The 27,504-nt window shown below is 53.1% G+C and overlaps 1 protein-coding gene across 5 annotated transcripts in view; it reads right to left on the bottom strand.

The window, feature by feature from the left end:
• The window catches only part of LOC308053663 (Krueppel-like factor 5), a 50,889-nt gene that overhangs the window by 20,717 nt on the left and 2,668 nt on the right, over positions 1-27,504 (bottom strand). The window contains exons 2-5 of one of the 5 annotated variants that reach the window (XM_080365195.1): positions 21,952-26,763; positions 6,903-6,950; positions 3,037-3,940; positions 12-71 (exon numbers count right to left, since the gene is read on the bottom strand). In XM_080365195.1, coding sequence (XP_080221321.1) covers positions 12-71; positions 3,037-3,940; positions 6,903-6,950; positions 21,952-22,116 — 1,177 coding nt within the window. In that variant the 5' untranslated portion in view covers positions 22,117-26,763. Of the gene's footprint in view, positions 1-11; positions 72-3,036; positions 3,941-6,902; positions 6,951-21,553; positions 27,446-27,504 lie in introns of those variants that run through there. The other 4 variants (XM_080365196.1, XM_080365199.1, XM_080365198.1 and 1 more) reach the window with 4 other exon arrangements.

Here is a 27,504-nt window from a genome sequence, read left to right as displayed (position 1 = left end):
CTCGTTCTTACCTGTGTGAGTCCTCTGATGTGCCTTCAGGTGGGAGCTCTTGGTATAAACTTTTGAGCATCCTGCAAAACCAGAAAAGACAATTTCCCTGTGAGAAAGGGGCCCATGCTCGAACAAATCCAGAATATTTATATTCAAAGTTAGGGACAGAGCAGGCCTGAAAAGCACTCCAGGCACCTATGCAAATAAGCCTGGCTACGCCCGTTTTGTTTCAGCAGTAACTCAAGGGCATTTGTCCTCCAGGACAGACAGACCTTTACAACACACCATCTTTTGCCACGCAATCCTGACACCCATGAGCATGGGTGCTGGGAATTGGGAGGGAGGGGGAAAGATTCAGGCACAGACTTTCAAATCCCCCCTTCCTCAACCATGTCTTCAAGGCAGGATGAAAGCATTAAATTCACCACTGTTAGCTGCTAGCTTTTTGCTGCTATTTGTCTTTTCTGGATTCCAGACAAGACGTAAGTGATACTACTACCACAGGGCTGGAGGAAAGATGTATTTTGTAATCGTTTCAGCCCCAGCAGAAGTGGTAGAAACATTCCGGGAAGTGGGAAATGCCAGGTACGCTGTGGAGCCAGAGCCTGGCTTTCAGGATCCAGAATAAAGCCAGTGGGCAGTATTTTCAGAAGGTCAGCAACAAGAGGTTTAATCAAAGAAAGGCTCTTACAGAAACACCGTGACTTTGGCAGAAGTTTCAATAACAGGCGTCTTAAAATTAATCACTGCAAGTTCCTCATTTCAGTTAGATAGTTTCGAAAAGCTTCTCATGCTGCCTTTATGGCCCTGCTGCATTGTGTTTTGACAAGTACATTAAAATATGAATTTGAATTTTTATGACCTGCATAAGCAACATAGTCGTATTTTTCATTCCGGTGTTCCCACATGGCCTAAAGAAGCTTCTTGCAGGAGGTCAGCTCTCCGTCCTGTCCTACTCAGAGGTGCAGGAGCAGCCTGCTGCCTTGCCCCTCCCCGCGGCAGGAGGGGTGAGGGCTGGTGACCCAGCTCAATTTTGCTTCTGATGCTCTGAAGCCTTGGAGGTCCCTTACACTCAGAAGAGAGAGAAGTATGGATGAGCCCAAGGACTGCCCCCTTGCTGGCCATGGAAGCGCAGCCAGCTGAGCACCCAGAGCAGTTCCCAAAGCTAGAAGGAGCAGCAGAAAAGAAGCCAGAGCAGGGCATGGCTGGGCTTCCTTTCCCCATGAGCACGCAGAGGAAAAAGTGCTGAGCCCACCACCTGGAAACCCGGATTGGGGCTTTGCAAACAGGTCTCCCCTGTTCATCCGGTTACCGGTGTGAATTTGGCATGCCTCCTGTCGCTTCCTCAGGCAGACCACGTCAGTAAGACCTGCTGCCCCTGCCATCAGTCCCGACTGGTTTCACCTCTAGCTGAACCTCACTGTGAAGTATTAGAAGAAGCCTTCCTCTGTCTCTGCACGTACACACTATCGAGCCACCCGGTGTTTATTCAGCACAGGTTGTTGGGGGGGATTTTTGCACCACAGATGTGTTCCTGCCTTTCCACGCAGGCCAAAATCCTGCCGCAAACAGGCGAGCTTTGCTGTGGTAGTGCATCCTGCAGGACGAGACTCTTGCTCTGACCAGTTCTGACAAGAGCAGAGGGGTCTGTCTCAGAGCACTGGTCTGCTTACAGCCTTCGTCTGGCTCCCACCACAACCAGCAGAAGGTAAAAAATTCAGCGCGAGCTGTTAACCACAAGTACATGGATGCAGGTTCTGGCTCAGAAAATCCCTAATCTGCAGCTTGCCAGAGAGCTGGAAGGTGCGAGCACAGAAGGATGTCCCTAACATCTCATATTCTTGTATACTTCCTTGGGTCACTGCTGGAGACAGGATCTGGGCTAGACAGGCCTCTGGGCTGACCTACGACAGCCACTCCTGTGCCAGGGAAAGAGCACATCAATCTTGCAGGAGGCAGTTAGGAAATTACTTTCCTCAGTTCACACCCCCCCATGGGAAAACTGTTTGCTGATCCCCAGCAGCTTGATGGCTGGGGCTCCGTCCAGGAGGCCGGAGGTGTGTGTCCCTGCACGAGGGCTGGTGATTTTCAAGCCCTCACGCTGCTGGCACTGGAGTCACCAGAGGGACACGATTGCTTCTCTCCCGTGTGGCATGAACGAGCGTTTGCAGCTGTGGGTCCCACAAGCTCTCTGTGCACAGTGCAGGGAACCCTGCGAGATCTCCTCCCGCCAAGGTATCCCAGGTCTTTAGATGGACACGCTCATGCAATGAGGTGACACACAGGGAACAGCCTCAGCTCTGGGCTGATCATTACCCTGAAATGCCTTTGGGAGATCCACATCTATACCGGATCTACAATTAAGATATCACAGTGTTTTTCCTTTATGTTTTTTAACTGAGTTATACTGCTATGAAGTTAAACGTTACATAGCTACATAAATACAGTTGGACTTGATGTTCTTAAAGGTTTTTTCCAACCTAAATGATTCTATGAAGCCACTGAAGGATATGACAGAGACACTCAGCTTATTGACTCTTTGGAAGAAGGAATTGGGGCTACAGAGGGGGACCGTAAAGGCTGTTTACGGAAATTACTGGATGGTTTGCCATCCATTATGGGAGAGTGGGAAAGGAAAGGTTGGTGAGAAAGCCAGCATGGTTTCACCTGCAGAGAGCATGTGGCAGCTCAGGGTTAGGCAAGATCAGAGTGAAATAGGCAGCAGATTTCCAGGAGCATCCCTGTGCATTGCAGGAGCTCTCTGCCTCGCAGTTAGGCTTGCTTTTGCCAGAGTGCAAAGGGGAAAGGGAAGGGGAGAAAAAAGGCATCAGCTAGTGCAGACAGGATCGACATCTTCTGCTCCCTTGGTGGTGGTAGCAGCTCCACTTCTCTGGGCCTCTCCACCCAGCTCCATAGCTCCCTTCATCATGCAGACAAAGTGATTTCAGATTAAATTCCTGCAGAGGCCCAGGGCAGCCCCCAGCCTCAGCATGTCAAGAAGAGACCCCTGCCAAAGCCAAGTCAATACATCAACGATAAGCATACCTGGGTAATCGCAGTGATGGATTCTCCTTTTCTCCAGCTCAGGGTTGTTGCGTCTGTTGTATTTGGGGGTCTGCATGACGATGTGCCCTTGGGAGAGGGTCCCAAGGCCATTGGGGACTGGAGGGACCTGGGATGACTGGACTAGCTTCAGTCCAAAAGTGGCTTCATAGGATGGTGGGGGAGAGATGGTGTTGATGAGCTCGGGTTGATTTTCTGGGCTGCCAGGCTGTGAGTTGGGGGGTGAAGGGGGGAGGTTCACCCCTGGAGCAGGGTAGAACTGCCCTGAGATGTTGAAATTTCCCTGTCCCTGGGAGACATGTGGGTACTGCTTAACTGGCCCTCCTGGCTGGACAGGTCTGTGGACCACACTGGACATGGTGTTACCTGTGGACATGGTAATGCCACTGAGACTGTTGATGGCTGTGGTGCTGTTGGAGGAAGATGTCAGAGTGGTAATGTCAGCGCTTCCGTTGCCAAGAGGCATCTGGTAAAGCTGGGATTGCTGTGGATTGGTGGATAAGGGGATCTCAGAGGGCATCTCCTGCTTGATGAAGATGTTGTTCACTGCCACTGACTGGGGCATGCTGAAGACACTGGTGAAGTCGGGCAGGGTCTGCGTGGAGCCCGAGGCAGAAGAGCAGGGCTGGGCAAAGCTGGTGCCAGGCTCTGTTTTGATCTGTGGGAATGGCGTCATGGGTTTGGGTGGCCGGTAAAGTCCAGTGCGCAAGTGTGTCGTGTCTGGCAGAATCACGTTGATGTTGACGCTGTACGGCGTGGAAGTGGGCTTCTCTGTGGAGAAGTACTCATCCACCACCGAGGCGCTCTCCCGGCGGTACTTCTTGTCTGGTATCATCGGGATGGGTGGCACCTCATTTGAAAGGTACTTATCCATTTCGGACCGTGCCTATGGCAAAAAACACAGACAAGAGAACTTGTGAAGAGTGCCCTTGACACACTGGTGGTGGGAGTCCAGCATTCAACAAGTGCTTCAGCCAGCAGGAAACAGAGAGCCGAGAGTCACAGGCTGCAGTGATTTAGCTTCAGTCTCTGACTCAGCCAGACTCCCCAGGAGTGAATCACTGTCCTTTGTCCCACCTTCCTCCTACCTGTCTGCACTGATAACAAAGGGTAAGCTAGGCAGAGGATGCAGTTAGGAGAGAAATACAGCCTGATAAAGAAGAGACAAGGTTTAGGTATAGAGCTTTGGTCACACAAACAAGAGAATTTAACACTAGAAATGGGATGAAATCAGAAACTCTGCTCCAGTCAGCCTCACACATTGGGTGTGTTGGATCTGCAGCCCACCTTAGACATGGTGACTCTGGTCTCCTTTAAACTCAACAGCCTGAGATGTACTGCACCTTATTCTAGGGCAATACTTTTAATTAGCCGAGAATATTCTAGGACAATATCTTTAGTTACTTGAGAATTTCTGGCTGTAGCCCCAGAAATCTCAGTGAAGTTGCCACTAATTCAGTGGACTGTGAGCCTAAAATGGAAACTGCCAGGCATATTATCACTGTCTTGGTAAAGTGACTCAGCCCTCACCCACCCTTTGGTTTAGTTCTAGATTTGTAACGCTGTTTTTACAGGTCTGGGTCCTCCAAGCTAAAAGGACCTCTAGCTCAGACAACCACCACTTGCCAGGTTTCTTACCCTCCTGGTTCATGTCTGGTGTGGCATCCCACTGGATCCAGGCTCAATCATTCAGCAACCTGATAGAGCAATCCACTAGGAAATTCATCCTGTGGCATTTGAGGACTCAAGTTCTGCTCTCTGTGGTTAAGGATACCAGTGCTAATGCTCTTCTATAAAGCTAACAGCCTTTAATTATGTGGTTACCCATGTGTCAAGCTCATTGCAAAGCCCTTGTAGACTCATTCATATGTAGAGGAGTTGGCAAAATCACCAGGTTTCCCTGGCAGAGCCTACAGCGCACTTCAGGAGAGCAAGCTGATCTCACCCCACACCCTGCATGCTTGAGCCGAGGGTTTTACAGCTCTGAACTATGTCACTGGAGTGCAATGGGCCAAAGTCATCCCTGCTGCAACTTCATTGCTCTTAACAAAGCTGGACGGGATCCAAGAGATTTCCTTGCCCTTTCCAGCGAAACACACCACCTGCGCTTCCAGCTAATTCAAAGAGCCTTTGCACCTCTGCAAGCCACACTGGCAACGCACGGGTAAGCTGGCTTCCACCCAAATACAGGTACGTGCCACAAATACACCCTCTTTTACACAGGTAGAAGTTTGGAGAAGCTGGACTTGGAAGTGCTACGCTGCACTGGAACTGAGCATGCTGCACTGGGACTGTGTTTTCTACGCTGTGCTCGCTGTACTGGTGTGTGTGTACACACTGTGCTGTAAATCCCACCCATCACCATATGTGCAGGCCCTGAAAAGTACCTGCCCTCATTCAAGGAAGCTACCTGTTGACACTACAAGCTCACTTTGTGTCACACCCTCATCTAACCGCCTTTTCTCAAGGCAACCCAGCAACCCCCACCACCACGCTCCAGTGAAGAAACCTGTGCTCAGGCATACCCTAAAGCTAAGGCATCAGCAGGAGCAGGGAGAAGAATCGGAGACCCTCCACTCAGTCCTTGAAGGCTCATCCAAAACCCTGATGTATCTCTCTGCTCCCCCCTGCAGCATCCAGCCTGGGTTCCTGCCTGAGGGAGAACCAAGCCGGAGCTCTGGAGCTGAACCCTGCGCACCCATGCTGGCACACTGCTGCTACCCTTGGGAGTCAGCTTGCTCTAGGCAGTACCAGAGACTCGGAATGCCGTACATACCTGAGCAATGAAGTGACCCACTTGCCAGGAGTGGGGGCAGGGGAAAGTTGTTGGATGCCTTTTACTTCTACACTTCCCTTATCTCTGGCATTTAACTTTCTCACCTTCAGTTCCCAAGGGAAGGTCTCCCCTCCACAACTCCAGTGGGTCCTTATACGGCAGGCAACCAGGCAGGTATATTAAATGTAGAAAGGCATGGAGGGCCCTAATTCCTGAGCCAAAACCTGCATTCTCAGCCACAGTCCCCCTGTCCGCTGCCTTTCCCCCTTCGCTGTCTCCCAGCCTCCTTTTCTCTCACAACCACCCCTACCTGCAGAGCAAAGTCTTCTTCCTAGCATTCCACTAAAGCCTGATAAATCCACTTCTCAGCCGTACCAGCCCCGGGGTCCTGGGGAAGGGGGGTGTTAAGGGGCAACTTGTCAGCAGAGCGAAAGCAATGTGTTTGCACCAGACAGGGAAGGACACCAGCCCTGTCCACAGCTGCAGCCCCACCGGGGTACGCAGGACTGGGAAGGCGAGGGCCCCCCACGCTGGCACCCAGCCTGCGCTAACACGGGTCCTACAGGGCCGAGGGGCCCAGCATCCTTTGAAGAGGGACAGAGGAGCACTTTGTGTGTTTGTGGGCCAGAAACGCCCAGCAATCCTAGCCCCCGGTGCTGGCACCTAACGCCCTGAGCACCCCCAGCCCGTCCTCTATCCAACACCAGCTCCTAGGCCCACGCACAGCACAACCAGGACGACTCGGTGCCGACGTGGCTGGGTGGGATCCAGCTCGAGTGTCCCGAATGCAGGTGTCTCTGGCTGCCACTCATGGCTCCTTTCTGGAGCCAGTTAATGGAGACACACAAGCCACAAAGGAGATGGCTGCACCGGGGGCGGGCTGGCTTGCACAGGTGGAGACACCACCAGCGGGAGGAACGCGGCCCGGGTGCCGCCATGTCCTTGCCCGTGGATCTGGGGGGCCCGCACTGGGGCCGGGTGAATCCTGGCTCAGTGTTTCAGGGGCTTTAGCGGTACCTCTCACCAAAGGGGGCAGAAGCATGTGGAGGAAGGAATGAGAAAAGTGCTTCACCTCAAGAATGAGCGGTGGCATCCGCTGTTCCATCCTCATCGGGTGCAGCTGTGGGACAGACAGAGCTGTGTTAGTGGGGCAGCCCCCCCAGCCTCCTCAACCACCCCCCGGCCATGGAGGGCCTCACCCCCCGGCTCCCCAGCCCCTCACAGCCCTGGGGCCTCCAGCTGTCAGCGGCCGGTCCCCGCCACCCGCCCTGCTCCCTGACATGGAGGCAGGGGGACCGTTGCCCACGCCGGTTGGCAGCGCGTGGCCAGAGCACCCTGCCTCCGCCTCACACCAGCAGGCAGCAGGGCCCACGGCGAGGGGGTAGAGCCCTGACCCATTGCGGCAGCCATGCTTGCCCCAGGGCACCTGGAAGGACCCCCCAGCCCCCTGCCCCGGCCTGGGGGGACACTGCCCACCCCCAGGCTTTGTGTGTGATGATGGGACCCAGAGGCCACAGGAGGAGCAGGCGAGGGCTCAGCTGGCCCAACCTGTGCAGGGATCGCCTCCATTTTCCTCCTGCCCTCAGGTGGGAGCAGCACCCCATCTTCAGCATCACCACTCTGTTCATTGACAGGGATACTTTTTTCTTTTATTTTTTTGTTTTCCTTTCCTGTTTAACACCACCTGTCCCACAGCGGGGTGGGAGGAGGGACAGAGCAGCCCGCTGCAGGGATGAGCCGGGACTCGCCCCCGGCTCACAGAGCCAGTTTCTGGTTTTACGTCTTAATCCCCACCGAGAGGCAGAGTGGGATCTGCCGCGGTGTTTGGAGCTTGCCCAAGGAGGACGGCCTCTCGGTGAATGCGGGCAGAGCTCGGCCTGGCTGTAAGGTTTGCTGAACTCCGGGCTTCTCACGGGGAGAGAAGGGATAGCTGAGAAACACAGAGCTCTCCAGAGGAGGCTTTGAGGCACGGCACAAAGACCTTCAGAGATTTCTTAGCCCAGTCAAATCAATAAGTTCTCCCAGTTCCCATGGGGCTCCCATCCACAAAGGTTACCATAGGGTGAGGCAGAAACATTCATGCTGTGTCCTGGGAACAGGCTGGAAACCACCAGAGCAGGTGTCAAGGGCTGAGCACGCAACATTCACCCACCCAAGTCATGTACAGGGGGTTTTCTTGGTGCAGACCTGGGGCTGTGGCAAGCCCGGGCACCCACCGCCTGGAACAGGCACCCATCACAAGGTGCTGTGATAGCCAGGAGACACCGTGCTCAGTTGCATGCCCAGGGCCTCAGGCACAACTCCTCTACCCAACGTCTAACAAGCTCCCTGTGTCACAGCATCTGCAAGAGCAAGGGTATGAGAAGCATTCCCCAGGAAGAGCCTCAGCCACACAACCTGGGCTCAGATGAACCACGGCAGATGTGTGGCAGCACGACAAGCTAGATCCAGCCCCTCAGAGGTGAAACTCTCAACATCACCCCACTGACAGGCTCCTACAAACTTGGGGGAATCCCACCTCATCAGGCACAGAAGCAGGCAGCCCAGCCACCCCTGGCAGTGGGGTCCCCAGGGACCTGTTCGGCAGTTGGCCTTCAGCTAGGCCATTCCTGTGCTTCGCAATCTCCAACATGGGAAGACTCTGCCAGAATTTAAATCTCTTTTATCGTTCCTCACATCCACTACAGCGTGCTTGCAAACATCCTGCACACCTCTCCTCTCCTGCCTCAGTTCCCCCCAGCTTTCCACAGAGGGCTGATGGCTCTTCTCAGATCTCTCACCCAGACTTGGACTCTTTCTCCAAGGCCAGTGCTCAAAATAGGCTACAGTACTCCAGCACCAAGTAAAGGGGAAGAGTTATCTCCAAACCCCAAAACAGTAATTATCTGCTTTCTGTGGGTTCAGCGTCAGCCTGTGCCCCATTCTCATTCCACATCCTTCTGCTCGCTTCCAGTTTGCCCATTTTCTCCTCCACAACCACTAGTTATCACCCTAACCTCTACCATTTATTTTGTTCAACAAGACTGTGGTAAAGCCTTTTCTCGCCCTCTCAGTTTGGGGTCATGCACATATTGTCAGGCTGGTCAGTCAGACCACCAAGGGCTAGAAACCAGCACAGGTTTCCCTCTTGCTCACAGAAAACCAGCAAAACCAACTCAGTGGGCTCAGATTTCCCATATTTGGGGTGTTTGTATTTCTGGAAGTTGCATCTAAATGGAGGATGTTCCTTGCAAGGCCATGATAGACCACAGAGCCACATGGCCTTGAAAGGACAGATGCCAAACAGGCTGGGGATGCTGACAGCCGCCATCCCTGGAGAGCCACTGTTCTCCATGTGGTCTTCATGCCTGGAAGCATGAGATGCTTAAATATGAAATTGCCAGGTCAGAGCTACAAGGGCATTGGGGTTGAAAGCTATGTCCCATCACTCCCGCCAACTGGAATAAACAGCTTCAGAAGCACCCATATACTTCAGACAAGCTCCTTTGCAGGTAATGCTTGAGCCTGCAAGTGGTGGTCCAGCCACTGGATCCCTCATGTTGAGATCAGCCACACCAGGAGACCAACAAAATGCTCTACATTTCCAGCAGTCTGCATTCAAGACCTGCCATGGTAAGCAGCACAAATACAAAAGAAGCGACGGAGGGCGAAGCGGGCCCCGCCAGGAGGAAGCCCTATGGACACAGGGTTTCTGCAGGCTCCTGGGCCAGCCCCAGGCAGGTCCTGGCAGCAGGCTGCAGCCCTGTCTGGGGCAGCTCTTGAGAGGGCAGCTGAGGACACTGTGGTGGGCTTACACAAGACAGCAATGACCTGGAACAATCAGCCCATCCCTTCCACCCTGTCTGACAGCCACAGGCAGGTTATTAACCATTTTTTTGCTTTTTTGCAGAGGACTGAACTTACCACATAGCCAGGGAGCTCAGTTTATCTCAATACCACAAGAGATACCCACCATGCCTTGATGCAGAAAGCCTCTGGGACCTTCTAGCTGAAGAGCCACTGGATCTTCAGTGGGTTCAGCGACCAAGTTTCCCCTGTACTCACTAGCAATGCCATCATTGCAATCACCAGAGACAAGGGTGAGATTCAAGGTCTGGAGACTCCGCTAACTGCATCAACAAGGGCTCCAGCAGCCATCATAGGAGTCATACATCAGTAGCTTAAAAGTGAGCAAAGCAGAAATACAGGCAAAGCAGACATCAACAAAACTTCTGTAGTTTAGAGGTGTCCAAACTGGGATCTTTGGTTTGGCCAGGAAGGGAAAGCCAATAAGATGCTGTCCCATTGAATAGCCTGTCATACAATAAAAGCACTGAACTCCTGTGGTGTTTTCCCCTCAAAGTCATAGTACCTATTTCTGACTATGGAGGAGGGTCTTTTCAACTTGCCATAGAAAAGAAAGCCAAACAAAAAAAAAACTAATCAGGGAAAGGTTAGAATAAGCACTGTATCCACTCCAGACAAGGCCACTGGACACCAGTTTGTGTTACTGGACCAGCAGGACCATGTTACACTCAGCACTGGCACATCTGAACAGGGACCTGGTGACCAAAATCCCCTGGAGGGCAACTTGCTGAGGGCAAACCTCAGCAGCCTCGGAGAGCTGTGTGTTGAAAAGCACCCAGCACGGTGAGATCAGTAAAAACTGAGCCAGTTGCTCTACAAAGAAAGCAGACGATGAAGCCCTGCTTCCCCCAGCTTCCTCCAGAGTGGCTTCTCCCATGGCTAATAGGCATTGACATGAGTCTTCCCCCTCTACCATCTGCCAATTTTCATAAATCCTACAGGAACCTCCTGCCTTGGAGACCTCTATCTATCTTTCAGATATTGTCAAAGACAGGGGAGGCATTATCAGGACATGGATCAGTACACGTAGAGTTCAAGACAAACATTTCTTGGGAGGAAACAGAAAAAAATGGTGCTTGAGCCAACCATGCCATTTTGCCAGTGATTCACCACGAGCATCGTTAGAAGAGTGCTAGGCACTGCAGGCTGTCAAGGCAGGAGGTGGGACGTGTCTTTCCCATGATTAAACACTTTCTAATCTGAAGTTGATAAATAGCAAACCGCCATAGAAACATCAGATGTTGTCACCACACAGGCAGCAGCAGAGAACAAGGAGAGAAATCAATGTTTGCTAAACAGGCAACGAGCTTGTAAAGTTGGCAGAGGGAGTGGCTGTGGGGGAAAGGGCTCAGGACAGGAGAGGAGTTTCTCCAGTTCTTGGCAGCCTTGAGCCCTGCGCTAGCCCCTGCCTGGGCGCAGCCCCCGTATCCTGCTCTGCAGTGCCGGGAGGCATCAAGCCCACTTCTCCCCTTCCCCAGCTGGGTCTCAGGCTCTCGCTCACAGCCAGCCCCAGCTGCAATGCTGTGCTGCTTGGAGATGCAAAGAGCTTTCAGGAGAGGGGTGCAAGAAAATAGCCAGCTTTGCGCAGGGAAGGTCAGCCAGCAGCACAACCCTGGGGCGTGGGGGTTCAAGGGACAGGGGAACGGCAGGAGCCCCCCACCTCGGGGCAAGGAACCCTCCCCGAGCACAGGCATGTGCGGGACAACGGTTGTGCCTCCTGTCAGGGTGCTGGGATTACGCAGTACAGCCTGCTTTCTCATACACGCACCTGCATGAAACTCCAGCCTCCAAGGGAATCAGCAAACAATGGGGAGGATAATCATCAATCAAACCCCATGGCAAGTACCTGGCAGTACCCCTTTAAAGGCACACATTATAAATAGACCATATTTATATACAGATTTGGTTCAATATCAGCATTTATTGTCTCCTAGTTAAATATTGACCTGAGTAAATATTTGTTTCTCTGATCATTTGGGTTTGATACTGACCTCGATCGACGTTATTTTCTGTTTGTTCCTCAAGTCTTCTGGAACTCTCTGCAAAACGGGATTAGCAAAGAAACCCCCAGGACTCTTCCTTTCAAGTACACACAGGGCCAAATATTTAACTGCTGTAAATAACAAGGCACCGTTGCAGGCAGCAGGGCCAAACTCTGTGCTTACGCAGGTGGGTGCTGGGCTGCAGAAGGCCCAGGATGGACTCCTCTCCTTGCTCTGTCTGAAAGAGCTTGGGAGCAATGCCAAGAAACTAGTGCTGCTCTCTGAGCATTCAGCTGTGTCTGCATCACCGGCAGGGGCAAGAGTCATCATCACTAGCTTTGGCCACCTGGGAAGTGGGCATCTACACAGAAGTCTCTGTGCAAGCTCTCTCTGGAGTCTTGGAAGTCTCTGGAGTGAGGAAGACCACCAGAGGCGATCTATCCCAGCAGCTTTCCATCTTGAAGCTGTCACACCTTTCCACCTACAAAAGCAGCTCCTGGAGCAGGACAAAGATACACCCTTTCTCCAGGTTTCTGCCTGGAGCTCGCGGGTGGCCCAGGAGCTGAGCCACGCTGCTCTGAAGGGTTGTTGCTCTACTCTTTTCTGCCCTTGTGTTTGAATTACCCAAGGTAATTGTCACCTCTCAGAAACACAGAATTTCCTTGAGACCTAAAGCCACGATCAAGGCAGATGTGGCCAGCTGGGAGCCTGGCTGGCCTTCTGGCTCAGCCAGTAGGCAGCAACATTTCCAGCAGACTTGCTGACTCTGTTTGCTATTCCTTTCCTCGGACAACTGATAAAGGCTCACTCAAAGGCAATCTACCTTGGTTATTTATCACAGAAATCATGCCACTACAGTCAGCAATCCCAAAGGCCAAAGAAACCAGGAAAAACACCCTCATCCAACTCCAAGGTCAAGTGCCTGGAAGAAGAGCAGTTTGGAACAGCCAGGCTCCGGTGGGCTTTAAGAAAGCAAGCAGAAACCTTTATAAAAATAAACCCATAAATGGACTGAAAAATAACTAGCAGGGTAGACCTTGGAGACACGGAGCTTGCAGAAAGCCCTGGCCCAGCCTACTATCTCCAGGCCTCACTGAACACAGGGGCCATTCTGCCCATCCAGCCTCAGGCAGGTCCAGATGAGGGTGGGGGGTCCCAGTTTGATATTAGAGTAGCTCCGCACTGGTTTCCCCTACAAGCCCAACCTCGGCACTGGATGGAGCCCGAAGGCAGGTGGAGAAATGGGGACAGCAGCCTCTCCTCACCCATTGCTCCCCACTCTGCCCTGGCAGGAGGGAAGCTCTCAAAGTGTGGGAGAGGAAGACATGAGGACTTAAAGGAGTCAGGTCTTCGTACACAGCTTTCTATTTCTGAGCTGCTCTTGCTCGACAAAGGCTGTGGTCAAGCCCATCAAAGCCAACTGGAGGTTTTCTGTCAAGCCAAATGTGCACCCACTGTTGGAGGCAGGAGGCTGATCTGGGTGGACTTTTGGCATGAGCTGGTACAGCGATTTGGATGTTTTTTCTAGAAAGATGAAATGATCCAATGTTCTTTCAAATCCTGCAAGATCAAGAGGCTTGGAGCTACCACAGCCCCCACCAAACCATGCAGGAACTCAAGCGTTCCCCAGTTTATGCATACATATAATCAACAGTTGAATTTGGCTAGCTGTGCAGCCCCTGCTGGTACCACCAACTAGAAGCAGGCCCACCTGCAGCTCCACTTCTCCTCGGCTGCAGCATCTGCTCCAGCACACCCCTTCCCCTGAATCTGAGAAGACGGAGGCTCTCAGATGTCACCATTCCTCCCCAGGATAACCTGGACCAATTTATCCACCTGTTCCTAGCGTTGCCATGGCCGTAGGACTCTGGGGTTGTTTGTCCTTGAGTCTTCTGGCTCCCCTCTGGTTACACATCCGTGCCACAAGTCCTGAACCAAGCGTGACATGGGAGAGGCTGTTAGAGCTCACAGGGAGCCTCCCCAGCTGGGTTATGGGTGGGATTCATTCTGCCTCATTCAAACCATCTAAAAGCTTACACTCGTCACCTCACCGCCTCTGATCAGAAGAAAAGCAGCACATTCCCTGGGCAGGGTCTGACAAAGGCAGAGTGAGTCATCCGCTGCTTGCTGGGGCTTGTGAAGTCCTCCTGGCATTCAGCACGCCATAAAACAGACCAAAAAGCCTGTTCTTCCCAGTACGAGGTGCAAGGCAGACCCAATACCCCATGCACGTCCGGGAAAAGCAAGGTCAGGTTTCACGTGCGGACAGCAAATCCCACCGTCCTTGTGGCCCTCGACTGTCTCACCAAACCAGTTAGCAGAACAAAACAAAACAAACCAAACCCTAAGGCAGGTGAAAACATTGTGTTTGAACGAGTAGGGTTTTGAGCCAGCTCCTTTATTCCAAGCTTGCACAGCACCTAGCGCGGTATGAGGCCAAGAAGATACTGCCAGTATCAGGGACGGAGCGGGGCATCGGAGCAGGTCCGCCTGGTGCAGCCCCTTCTGCTGTGATGCGACCCCACGCATTCCCTAGCACCTGTGCTGCCAGGAGGGTCCTTCTGTCAGCCTGAGAGCAGAAAGCCTCAAAGAGTTTCCTCAAGATCCATTCAGTTTAAACTCCCTCTTTCCACATTTTCACTGTATATAAATGAATTGCCAATTGCCGTTAATTAAGGGAGACCGATTATGGCAGAGGCCAATAAAGGCAAATGACAGTTCCTGTGGAGAAGGCACCAAGCCCTGGCAAAGCTCCAGCCAGAGAATTTTGGAGCCTGGGGTTTGCCAGCCCCTGGGAAACACGAGGGCTGTGACACTTGTCGTGTCCCAGAGGTGAAGTCAGTCAGCCAAGCTAATCGTTCTGAGCTCTCCCAAAAGCATGATGCAGAACCACAATAACACCAAATACTGAAAGTTGCTCAAAATGAAATGTTAGGTCCCAAAAAACAACAGGGTTTTGAATGATCAGTTGGGAAGGGGAGATGCCCCAGGTTTTCCATTCAATTTAACAAACCTGGGTCATTTCCACATTTTAGAGAACACCATCAAACCTCCTATTCATTGTGGGAAGGATTGTCATTTGAATATATTCAGCCACCCCTGCATTCAGCTCCCTGAACTGTCCTTGAGGAGCAGCAAAATGATAAATGTTGTACTGGCAGCATTAAAATGATGGGCTGGATTCACTGGTGAGTAGGTACCCACATATCTCTGCCCTCTCCAGGATGGGTTCACATTCACTAAATTGCCTTAGACGTGACAGAAGTGATAACAGATGGATAATATTATTTTCTCCTGCAAGTGATAAGTATCAGTGTTTTCAGACCAGCTATACTGGGACCAGTTCTTGCCATTCTCTCCTCCTACTTGTACTGGAAATACTACAAAGAGTTAGGTCATTATATGCATTTTAGTACTTGCAAATCCTATCCTCAGTAGAAACTCGAAGGTTCTTATCACATTAAAAAAAATTTAAAAATAATAATTTTCAAAGAATTCTCCAAGCATTTCTGAACTTAATGAAAGATTCTTTGTTTGAGTTTCAATCTGAGCTTGAAAGGGGCTGAACCTCTTTGATGTGGTAAACAGCCCATGGGGTTTTTTTGAGAGTTTTCATGCTAGCTCAAGTTCTGAGAACATCTGAATTGTAAACATTAGTTCTCCAATCCCTGAGCACCAACTGTACCCTGTGACTCATGTAACTCACCAATGGAGCACAAGAAGAGCAAATATTCTAATCAAGGGGCTCAGCTAACAAGACGGTGGTAAGTGTGATTATTTGCAGTGGATGGGTTAGATAAAAGAACTCACTGGACCAGGGAACGAGAACAAAATAGCGTCGGTAGCTGACCAAACAGGTTTGAGAGGGGAAAATTCACAGTGGATGATGCACCGGCCAGAAATGCATTACCCTAGACCTTCGTGAGTAATTTCAGATGACTGTGTTTGCTTCCCACACACCGTTCAGGAAGAGCGATAAAGGGAAATCCGTTGCATTTACTATGGAGTCGGAGTCCCCTGCTCATTTCCTCCCTTAAATACTTGCATTTTCAGTATTCAAAAAAAACCAACCAAACCAAACAAAAACCCATCACCCCAAAACATGCTTTTCTAGCTAGTTTGCAACCTCTCCCATGTTGGCAAGTGGAAACCAGGTTCCAGGGAGGGCTGCACAGGAGGACAAGGAACAGCACTCCTGTAATCTTTCTTTCTCGGCACTGTCCCTTTCTCTCGCTCCCCACCTTGCTGAGCCAAACTTCCCCCAAGCAGAACAATCAGCCTTTGTACCACCTGGACAAAGCCATTGTGCACCAGCGAGCTCAAAGTTCGGCCAAGCAGTTTCATCCTACACCTTGTCTGCTTCCAGCAACGCTTGCGTGCGAACCCACACACACATGGGGAAGTCTGTGGGTTTGGGGGATTAAGAATAATGAAAAAACAAACATGGTGGCTGAGATCCCCCAGATTTCCCAGTCTCTGGCTCACCGGTAACCGGTTTTGTCCAAAGCCTGCTGAGCTCCACACTGACTTTGGACCCACTCCCACAACAGGATCTGATCTGCAATGAGACCCACCACCCTGACACGGCTGCGGCAGATGGGCATCCTGCCTGCGCGCTCTCCCTGAGGGTCTTCCTGCAAGAGCAGAGGAACACATTCATCCTTTCTGGAGCCTCTAGTTTAATTTCCCTCGGCCATGCAGACACCTGCCAGACAGAAAGCCCATCTGACTTGCAAATCTGCGGGCTGGTCCTGAAGGCATCAGGCTTCAGCTGATCCCAAAGCAAAACAGCCCCAGAGGATCCTTCCCTCCCAAGATCCCTCTAGCCAGAGGCCACACAGCGCTCAGACACACCAACTGCCAACCCACCATCTTGGCTTCTGCTGAGAATACTCAAGTGAGCCTGTTCCTCCTTGCCCAGCCTTTAACTTGACTTCTCTGTATCCCCAGTCTTGTCCTGCACACTTCTCGAGCCTGCACAGGGTGCTGGCACCCTTTGAAAATTAATTTTGCACAATTCCGCAGAACACAAGGACATTTTTGAACCCTTCTGCAAAGCCAGGAGGATCCCAGAGGGCAGAACATCCCAGCCATGCAAAGGAGAGTGAAGAACCATGACTTCACACTGCCCACAGAAGCACATTACATGGACCGGGCAGCTCAGAAGGAAGAAGAAGGGAGCGAGCCACTGAATCCTCAGCAGATCATGCCAGCCTGCTCCATCTCCACGCCTTGCACAGCTGTAAATGGGGATGCTGGCAGAGGCCTGAGCTCAGCTCCCTGCTCAGCTGGTGGAGTAAAGGATGGGAGCGGATGGAAGGCAGCACACTGCTCCTGCCAGCGTTGTGAATCACAGCTTGCCTGACACGTGGCAGTGCAAAGCCTGCGCGGCTCCCTTGCATCGTCACGATGCAGCAGAGAGAAGGGAATACCTTCACATTGCAACACCATGAGCTCAAAGCCTGTCCTCAAACACGGGCACAACCTTCAAAACTGGCACTACCCTACTGGGCTCGTGTCTGTGGGCCAGGTTCAGCAGCGTGACAGAGTGCTGGCACAGGCTGCCCGGAGAGGCTGTGGGGCCTTCGTCTCTGGAGACATTCACAACCTGCCTGGACGCGATTCTGTGCAACCTGCTCTGGGTGAACCTGCTTTATCAAGGGGTTGGACTGGGGGATCTCCAGAGGTCCCTTCCAACCCCCACCACTCTGTAATTCTGTGACCTTCTTCTCCTGAGCGTGCTGGGCACAACAAGGACCCCAGGAGTGAACACAATATTTTCAGTCCCCTCCCAGCATCCAAGGAGTGACATTAAACTCCAGAAAGATGCCCAGGCTCAGCTACCCCCAGCCACAATGAGCTGTCAACATCTCATTATAGGCCAAGAGCAAAACTCCAAAGCTACCATCTACCCTCTCCCAGCAGAAAAGCTGAATTAATTCATTGCATGCAACTCCTGACAGCCCAAGGAAATCAATCACTCCTTGACAGCTGTGCTGTGGACTTCTGCATCTCTAGTAATAAATAAAGTGGAGCAGGACTCCTTCCTGGCCCTGATGCAAACCATATCTGTACGAGCCAGAGCCATCACCCTGGTTCCAGCTGGGTCGTCAAGATGCTGGACCACTGGGGAGCAGGAAACCCATTCCTGGTCCAAGAGAAAGCCACCACCCAGTCGTCAGCCCAGCACAGCCACAGTCATGACAAGGATGTGGCCAGAGGGGCTCAGACCAATGAGATGCAGGACACAGGGCCCTGCAGGGACAGAGCAGGATTGAAACAGCTCCTGCATTGCCCTGAAAGCTGAAGCATGCCGAAAAATGCTTGGTCCAGCTTCTCCTGTGACACTGGGAGGAAAATCTCTGCCAGAATAAAGTCAGAGAAACATCACAGCACCTACATCCACCCCAATAAAAGGGTCTGGGAAATGCTGTTCATGGTACTAAGAATCCAAAGTGCCAGGAAAAGCTCTTGGGGGAACTGCACCATCCTGATACCATCTCATCTGTTCCAGCACCTCCCAGATGCTGGAGCTGTTTTCTTCCTATGCAAGCCCCCCACCCAGCCCTCGGGCAGGGCAGAAGGGAGTTGTGCCAAGCACAGTGGTGAGAAACTGCCTGTGGGGTAGGAACTGGGCTTAGAGGACACAAGGGGAGACTTTCACTGCTGTTTTTCAGCTTGCAGCAGCATAGCCCACCCAAGGAAAGCAAGGCAAGAAAGGACAAGCTGGCCTGGGGCTACCCCCAGCCACACTCACCAGGGTCACCCTCACCACCCATGACAGCCTCTGTCCCCACTGGGTGCTCACCGGCCTGACACAACTGCCCATGGGGCTCCTGATACAGGTAGGCAATGGGTTAAACCAGGGTCTTTACTCCATCTCTCCTCCCTAACAGCTTCTTCACCAGGTGCTGACCTCACCCAGTGGTGCTGCAAACCCAAGTGACCCTCCAGCATCAGACAACAGCTCTGAATTCATGGCAGGCACAACCCATCAAGACAGGCACTGCCTTGCCTGAACCCTCGAGGGCAGGGCTGACACTCTCAGTAGCCCCCATTCTCCTCCCCACCCCTTAACTGTAACATGGAGACGAGCACAGGCCGCCCCTTCCACCACCTCACCAGCACCTTGAGCTCATCACAACTGCAGGAAAGCCCACCAGGAGCCAGCTCCTGTCCTGCGCGTATTGGGAAGGGAGCAGTGGCCATGCCATCTCCTTCCCGACCATGCTGGCAACCTTCCTTTAGAAACAGCCCCAGGATCATGGAAACCTAGGTCTGTTCTCACCATCTCGCTTTCCATCCCCGCCGCCGTCTGCCCAGGGGCAGCTCGCACAAGAAGGCAGGGATCGGGCCGAGGACCACACTCACACCCAAGGGAGACCATGGCATAAAGCTACGGGTGGCTTCAGGAGCAAGGGGGTGGCTCACAGGATTTGGCAGTGGGGTGGCTCATATACCATGAGCTCCAGCCCAGCCCAGAGGGACAGTCTCCCATCTGACAAGCAGCAGATGGTCCCAGGAGGGTTCCCCAGCCTCAGGTAACAACAGGGTGCCCGGGAGCTGCTTTGGCTCACCAGACCTGGAGCAAAGGGCAACAAGGTGGGAGCAGATGAGCCCCGGTGCCCCCCCAGCCCCCTGACAACCATGCAAAGGAACCATCTCCTCCTTTCCAGAAATGCCTTGCTGTATTGCTTTTCCTTCTGTTTATTATTGGTTTTCCATCTAGCATCAGCCTCTTGGGATTTAAAGGGGAAAATTGTGCTTCTGGCCAATCTGACTCAAATCAGAAAGGAAAAGTGCTTTTCTGTCACAAGCCTCTCCTTTTTTCTCTTTTTGTTTGTGTTTGTTTTGTTGTTTTTTTTTTTAATTTGGGGCAGGGCAGCTGGAAAGGCAGAGAAAAGGGAAAAACTGATCATAAACTCCACAAAGGAACTACTTCCACCTGACTCAGACTGAACAAAATTTTCGACAGCAAACAGCTGCCACCTTCCACTCTTGTTTGAAAAGTGATTTGGGGAGGGCAGGAGGGGCTTTGCAACCAGCGAGATAAAGAGTTTGCTCTTTTCTTTGCCCAAGATCAGGCAGACAGCAGTCAGGAGAGCTGGAGCAGCAGGAAATGCCCTGTGGGCGATAGCCGGTGCCGGAGCTCTGACAGGTCACAGCCTTTTCCATAAGTCTTGTCAAACTGCTCTGATAAACACCCTCCTGGAGCAAAGGGTTTCCCAGACGTGCAGCCATCCAGCTTTTCCACCCTCCAGCTACGGCAGCTTCTTCAGCATCTCTTCTACAGCGACCACAGCCTTTGGCATTCGTTAAGAGAAAAGGGGCCAATGTATGGAAAACTCCTCCCCGGGAGATGTGGGGTCCAGCCCTGGGCTGTCGGGGTTTTGCCACCCATAACGCTTCACCCTGGGTGGGTTTGCAAAGAAGTCCCGGCGCAGCTGCTGGGGGCTGAGCCACAGAGTGTGGGTGAGCTGGTACTCAGCTCCAGCCGGCTTTCCAGCCTCCATCCCCCATACGTCCATAAAGGGACACGGGGCTCTTATTGGCAAAGGGGGGACATCTCTGATCGGCCACCCTGAGGCCCACCCTCAGCTACCTCTGGGTGGGCAGTGGGTTGGCACTGCCCCAGGGCCCAAAACTGGGGTGAAGGACCCCTCTTCCCTTTGAAGGGCAGCAAGGATGGCATGGTGGAATGAAGGTGTTTCTGACCGCAGGTGGGCTCTGCATCCCCACAAGGAGGACAAGAGGTGGCACAGGGTCCATGGCTGAGGCATGGGGCGAGCACCAGCCCTGCTGCCTAATCCCACCCAGCAGCCAGGGCTACAAAGGGGGAGAGAAAGCAAACCTCGTCCTTCCCCCAGACCAAACAGGGAGCTGCTGCCCTTTCCCACTGGGCACGGGCCCCAGAGATAACCCACATCTTTCTGAAAAGCAACCACCTGACCCTCCGACTTCAGATAACCCACCCGAACCCGGTGTGGAGGGGCACGGGCTCTGGCAGCCCGGCATTACGGGAGAGGCGCTGAGCCAGGACCACCACAGGGGAAGGAGTAGAAGGGTTGCATGGCCCTCTCCCCCCATTCTGAGCCCCACAGCCACCGCTCACAGCCCCTGTGGATGTTGGATCACCAGGGAAATACGGCAACAGAGACACTACCTTCATCTTGCCACCTCCCTTTGAAGGGCAGAGCCCCAGAACCGGCCCTTGGGGCATCGGTGGTGCCAGCAGAGGGAAAGCGGGCAGCAGATATGCAGCCCCAACCCCTGCTCCGTGCAGAATCGTTGCTGCCCACCATAGGGACGCCCTCCCAGCGGTCCCCAGAGGAACGGCAGCTGGGACGAGGGTATCCCTGTGGGGCGGCTGCGGAGCGAGGGGCCGGAGCCACCCTCCCACCTTGATCAAAATGGCGCTGGGGACGTGGGGCGCAGGGTTAATCATTAGCCGTTGGCAGCGCTGGGCACCCCACGGCCCAGCTCGCTCCATTTCTCCAGGGGGGAAAAGGTGCCAAAACCTTGGCAGCAGGATGGGGGCCAGCCTGGCTCACCCCTTTTCCCACCAGGAAGAGCAGCTGAAGGCCTTTCATGGTGGGATGAGGGGTCCATCACCCAAAACACCATCGAGGAGCCTTGCCCCCTCGCCTGTGACAGGCAGCAGGGCTTGAACACGCTTCTGCCATGGCCCAGGACAGGGGGGTGGGCATGCAAGAGGGGTGGGCGTGCAGCAACAGACCAAGGTGGCTTATCCAGGTCTTTATCTCCAGTGCACGGCGGGGACGCCGCTGGGGAATTTCAAGGAGCATTCCTTACCCACCATGGCGGCAGAAAAAAATAAATATAATAAAATAAAATGGAAAATAAGCTCCCATTTCCCCCCCCCACCATCACGCACAGACACAGCGATCCCGTTGCCCACGTCTCTCCCAGCGAGCCGGCCTGGCGCAGAGTCCCTCGGCACCCCCTCACCTGCTGGCCCTGGGGAGCAGGATCAAGCCCCGGCTCTGGGGAGTGAGCAAAACCCAGGCTCTCCTCCAAAACAAGGCGTTTTGAAGAAAGGCAGGAGAAGGAAAAAAAAAAAAAAAAAAAAAATGAAACCCAACACGCCCAAGAGAAAATCCGGCGGAGGGGGAAGCACGAGCATACAAAGCGACGGAGGTGTTTTAGCAGAGTGGAAAAACAAAGCAGAATTAAGTCTAAATCCCGCAAATACTAGCAGCCTCCGTGCACCTGAGTGGGCGAAGCTTGGCCCCTTCCCACTGCCCCACAGCAAACTGCCGGCCTCCGCCTTACCTGCGCCAGGTCGGGTGGGTTATCCAGGGGCCGGCTGGGGGGTTTGCTGTCCTCAAAGACGGGGGCGTCTTCGCTGTGTTCCCCCGACATGGTGACGGGCTTCAGCGGCGTAAACACCGAGGTGTCCTCGGGGAGCGGGGTGCGCAGCACCAGCCCGCTGCTCATTCCTCCCGCACCCCTCGTGCCCACTTCCCCAGGGGGAAAACAAATCTTATTTTAAAATAATACTTTAAAAAGGAGGGGGGGGGAAAGTGAGGAAAAAAAAAAAAGGAAGGGGAGGGGAAAGGGAAAAATAAAAAAAACCTGAAGGCAGAGGCGAGCTGGAGCGAGTTGCTAATCCTGGGAGGCCAGGTGCCGGGTCACGGGAAGGCTTTACCTGGGCTGCGGGAGGAGGAACGCCAGCCCGGGAGCCGCGGCGAGGCCGTGCCGAGCCAATCAGGCTCCCGCCGGCGGCCCCACCGGCAGCTCCACCGGCCACCGGCAGATAAAAGCTGCTGGGAGCGAGCGGGTGGCCGGGAGCGTCGCCATCAGCCATGCCCTGCCATCAGCCATGCCCTGCCATCAGCCATGCCCTGCCGCGGCGCTTTGGCTCTCGCCACGACGGAGGGACTCGGTGCCACCCCAACCCTGGCTGGAGCCCACCTGCGGGGCTGGGGAAGGGCCGAAACAAGCCACAGCAGGGAAACGATCTCCCAGATCAAGTCCCCCCCACCAAAACATGGGGTTTATTTTAGTTTTTAAAAGCAACGGCTTTTTATTTTTTCAATGAGAAAATGCGTTTTCCAATGAATGGCTGAATTTTGCACGAAAACTGATTTTTAGAGACAACAAGATTCCTGCTTGCTCGCATTTCTCATTCCCAGGGGAGAAAAGGGGAAGGATCAAAAATAAATAAAGGGGGAAAGGTATAAACCTTGGGGGAAAAAAAACCAAAACCCAGCACCCAACAACAAAGGAAAAGCTTACAAGGTACAGATAGGAGGGCACAGTGCTTTCCAGCTTGGCTCCTATGGAGAAACCAAGCAACTGTGTTTGGTTTTCTCTTTTTGAGACAGGAGGAAAAAAAGGAGTGTCACAAGGCAGAGAATAAAAATCACCTTTCAAGGCGGGTCAGGGGGAACAAAAAAAAAAAAAAAAAATTTACATAATAAAATTTCCTCCAGACACATCCATCCCCAGCACCTTTCCGAGGAGCTGTACTGTGTCAGGCTGAGTAAAAGCCTGGTCTTCTCCCCTCTCCACACTCGCCCACCCCAGAGCAGCCCCGAGCCCCCCCTTCCCCACCTCCTGGTGCCTCCTGGGCAGGATCCTGCACAGGCTGCACCCTCGCAGGGGGGCTGCTGCTGCCACCCCCTCCCGGGACATCCCCAGCACCTTCAGGGGGCTCGGGGACCACAGAACTAGGGTGAGGTGGGGGGTAAAACTGCTCCGCACACCCCGGCCAAAGGGAAGGGAGCTTGGCTCCCACCAGGAGATGAGAAAGCCTGTCCCCATGGGGTTGCTGATCCCCCACCCCCAGTGAGCACGCGGGAGCCACGGGGACTTCACACCAGCCACATGCTTGGTCAAGGCCCATGATCTTTCGAACGATGCCAGGAGCCATGGCTGGAGAGTTTTGGCATTGTGCCGCTGGTGGTCCTCCACGGCGCATCCAAGCCAGGGTCTAAAAAGCATCAGGTGGGGGGCTGAGCATCCCAGAGAGCGGGGCAAGGGGCACTGGCTCCCAAACACTGCTCGGGAAACACCTTCCCCGAGGGCACCAGGTCTATATGGCTGGCATAAAACATCCTCCAGTTGTGAGAAAACTTTGCCCTGAGCAGGATGAGGCCCTTGATAAACACAGGATAGCGGCGTGGGACAGGGACCAGCCATGTTTTAACAGCCCCCGGCTTCTGGCAGCACAAACACGCCACAAACACAGGCAGTTTCTGTCCACACAAGACTTTGGACTGACGTCCAGGTCCTCCTGAAGAGCTGCTCGTGCTGAGCAAGGGGAAGTTCAGCTCTCATGGCAGGGGGCCAGGACAGCCAGAAAAATGGAGCCCTTGGAAAAGCAAACAAGGGGGAGCAGCTCATGCCACACCAGGAGCATCTTCCCCGCATGGCTTTTCTTTCCAAGGCAGCCGTGCTGCTGCCGGACCAGACACCAGGGTGAGGGTGGGCCCCTAGGTGATGCCATGGAGATGGGGGACACCTCCAGCAAGCCTTGCAGAACCACGCGTGGGAAGTGAGACCCAGAACCCAACGAAAGCTTGATGCCTTCGTTTGCAACGAAAAGCTGAGGGTGGGGGTCTGGGGGTGTGAGGGGCACAGGGCTGCGCCGTGCAAGGGCACGTCTGGGGCTGGCCCTGCAGCACCATCTTTGGAGGAGCTGGTGACAGCAACTGAAGCTCTTCTCGGAAAGCAGCTAGACAACGATCAATATCACACCCTTCATCACCCAGCCCTGAGGAACACTCCGGTGTGTTATTAAGAATATAAGAACTTTGGGTAGAAAATACTAGAGTTAATGCCTGATGGGAGCCTGGCTGCTGAACTTACTCGGTACTCAGATGCACATCTAGGCATTAGGCTCAGGAGACAATTTTTGTTCTGTTTATCTTGCTTAGAACTTGGGGACAATTGTGTTATTGAATTTGTAATATCCTATGGAACATGGGTAAAAACTCCTGCTGCATATAGACCACCGAACGCATCCGTTCTTTCATCCTCACCCGAGCACCACCACAGACCAAGAAGACGATGACCTATTCCATCTCGATCTCCTAGAAGAAGCAATTGTTCAAATTCCCTATGCAGAGGATTTTCATTCTCTGAAAAGTGACCAACGTCCACCTTACACATCCTTAAGGACTGTGATTCACAATCCTGAATCAAAATTTAACAAGAACTGGAAAATTTCTCAGTTTCCTTCCTGTCACCTATAGAGGACTGCAGGCCACCTGTGCCAGACAGAGGGCAGGCCCTGCTGCTACCTGCATGCTTACACGTACCAAGCGCACCTTATATGCCAATTTTTTTGTGCCATTAAAAATAAATAAGAGGCATCATTATTCATCCGGTCACACGTGCTGACTACCTGTATAATCTTTTTGAGTCTGGTATTGTTTATGGGAAAGGCAGCAACAAGTCCTGGGGTGCTGGGGAAGTGCTGCCCTGTGGAGCGCAGCTCAGTGCCCGCGGACGGGAGGTGTGACAGGGCTATCAGCCCCCAGCAGCAGACAGCAAAAACTGGTATCCACATCAACAAGGATACCAAGGAACCATTCCTGAGATTCCACCTCAGGAATGGGAACAAGACAGAAGATGGTATCTCAGGGATAATGGATACCTGATAAATCCCGTGAACGTGGACTTGACTGGGGCAAGGACCCAGTTGATACGAGGCCCTCACTGGACTAAAGAAGAAAGAACCCCCTCCAGCACCACCGCAAGTACCTGTGACGCATCACCCCCATGCGCAGGGAATTGCCTGGGAAGGGGGTGGTTGTATGAATGCAAACCCACCACAATGCACTGGCACAAGAACTGGAGCCGGGGCTCTCAAGATTCTTTACAGGTGCCAGAGCCAGCAGCGTTCCAGAAACTGAAGCAAGAAACGGGAGATACAAGAAACAAGGAAGAATTTCAAGCAGCCATCAACAGAGCAAATGTAGCATGAGGACAGTAAAACAGACACCCCCAAGGAGCTTCCAGTCACAAAACAAATTTGTAAGGCCTGCTGTGACATCCAGGAATGATTTATCCTTACCGGCCTCTGGAGCAGCATGCCAGTTCCACAGGGACATCCTTGGCAATATCACAACAGGGGAGTGCGTCTGCACGTATAGAACATACACCTATCACAGTACAGCGAGAAGCGTCCCCATGGCCGGTCATATTATTAAATGGGGTTACCAGGGGCTGCTTTCTTGTGGACAAAACTCCTAGAAACACTCCAGAAGCCAGATTGGTGGTGGGTTTTCCTCAGTTTTCAAGGAAACCCCATAAAGCCTAAGTTTGCTTGCCCAAATCTCAGGGCATTGCTCCATGGATTGTCCTGGGCATCGCTGGATGTCTCTGCAGCTTTTTATCATGTTCCTTTTAATCCGAATGCAAGTCACTTTGTTACTGTTGGGTACCTGGATTGCAAGGGTTTCATACCCGCACGTCCCCCTGTACTAGATGGGGATTGTCCAGAGAACTGCACCTCAAAGCAGCGCTGCAAGAAAACCCTGTGTAGGAACAGCAAACCTTGCTGCTGCCACAGAACTACGCATGGGACCGACTCGTGGTAGTGTTGCACCCCACAGTGATGGGCTTCAGGAATATTCCTGAGAGGATTTGCCTTAGCCCATTTCTCTCGTCTTTATTATCTGCGTTACTGGTTCAGTATCATAGGAAGCAATCTGACCGTATTTTTACTTTTGCTTACATGGATGATTTGGTGGTGGGGTGTAAACCCCTATTCATCTTCCTGCAGGGGTCCATGGTATTTTTCATCCTTCATTGTCACTAGGAATAAGTATAAATAGAGATAAAAGAAAATTTTCAGGGAAATACTTGTATTTCCTTGGTTACCAACTTGGAAGCTGTGGAATTTTACCTTGCAATGGTAAACTATATAAATCAAAAAAATTACTTTTCTCTGTATCCCGTCACCACAGCGTGGGCTTGCTGCAACAGGGACAGACCCCGCTCCTGGCAGCGGGGTGCACACCAGGCTGCCCCTGCCCGGTGCAGATCAGCCACGCAACAGTTCCCCAAGGCGGAGCAGCTTTTGCATCGGGGACAGGCCAAAGCCATCCGCAGCACCCTTATCTGCCACCGGCCCTGCGGGAAGGGAAACAGCCTTGAGTCTATCAACACCACCAGGCACTTTGCTCCGTACACCACTGCTGCAGCCTCCAAGGAGCCAGGAGAATCCCAACAGGCACTGGGCTAAGGTCCCCTTATGTCCCCACGTGCCACACAACGCCAAGGACAGCATGTCTTGCTAGAGCGAGGCGCAGCGATAACGGCAGCTCCCCCGTGACCCAGCTACGCAGCCCACTTCCATCCTCCCTCGGGTACAGGGTCCCCTTCTGCGGGGGAAGGCTGACACCCAGGTGCTGAAGGGGGCTTGGGGAAGGCAGACCCTGGGAAGCAGGTGAAGGCGGGTCCATGGTGGAGCTGACTGGGGCTCTGAAACCCAGGGCTGTAGCCAAAGCCTCCTCTTTGCAATGCAAAGGGAGGGGGATGGGCCTTGCTGGTGGTTGGTGGGGGGAGAACTGAGGAGCCAGATCCTGACCCCCCCTCCCAGCATCAGGCAGGGATCGAGCATGCAGGGTTCATGGGAATGGCGAGGAAGGACACCCACGTCCTCCTCTCACTGGCAAGCAGACGGTGCAGGAGCCTGGAGGTGAAGCCCTGGGCTGAGTTACCGAGACTAGAGCCAAAAGGCAAGAAAGGCTCCGAACTTTGAGAAAACCTGGATGAGACTGGGAAACAAATCTCAGCTCCCACCTCCCAGACCACCCCAGCACTGCTGGCTGCCAGCAGTGCCCCCAGGCAGTCCCCAGCAGCATGGGCTGA

The sequence above is a fragment of the Falco punctatus genome (genome assembly GCF_963210335.1).
Source record: "Falco punctatus genome assembly, chromosome: 15".
Taxonomy (NCBI): domain Eukaryota; kingdom Metazoa; phylum Chordata; class Aves; order Falconiformes; family Falconidae; genus Falco; species Falco punctatus.
The sequence above is the reverse complement of the archived record's forward strand: the minus strand, read 5'-3'. Positions and strand labels throughout refer to the sequence as shown.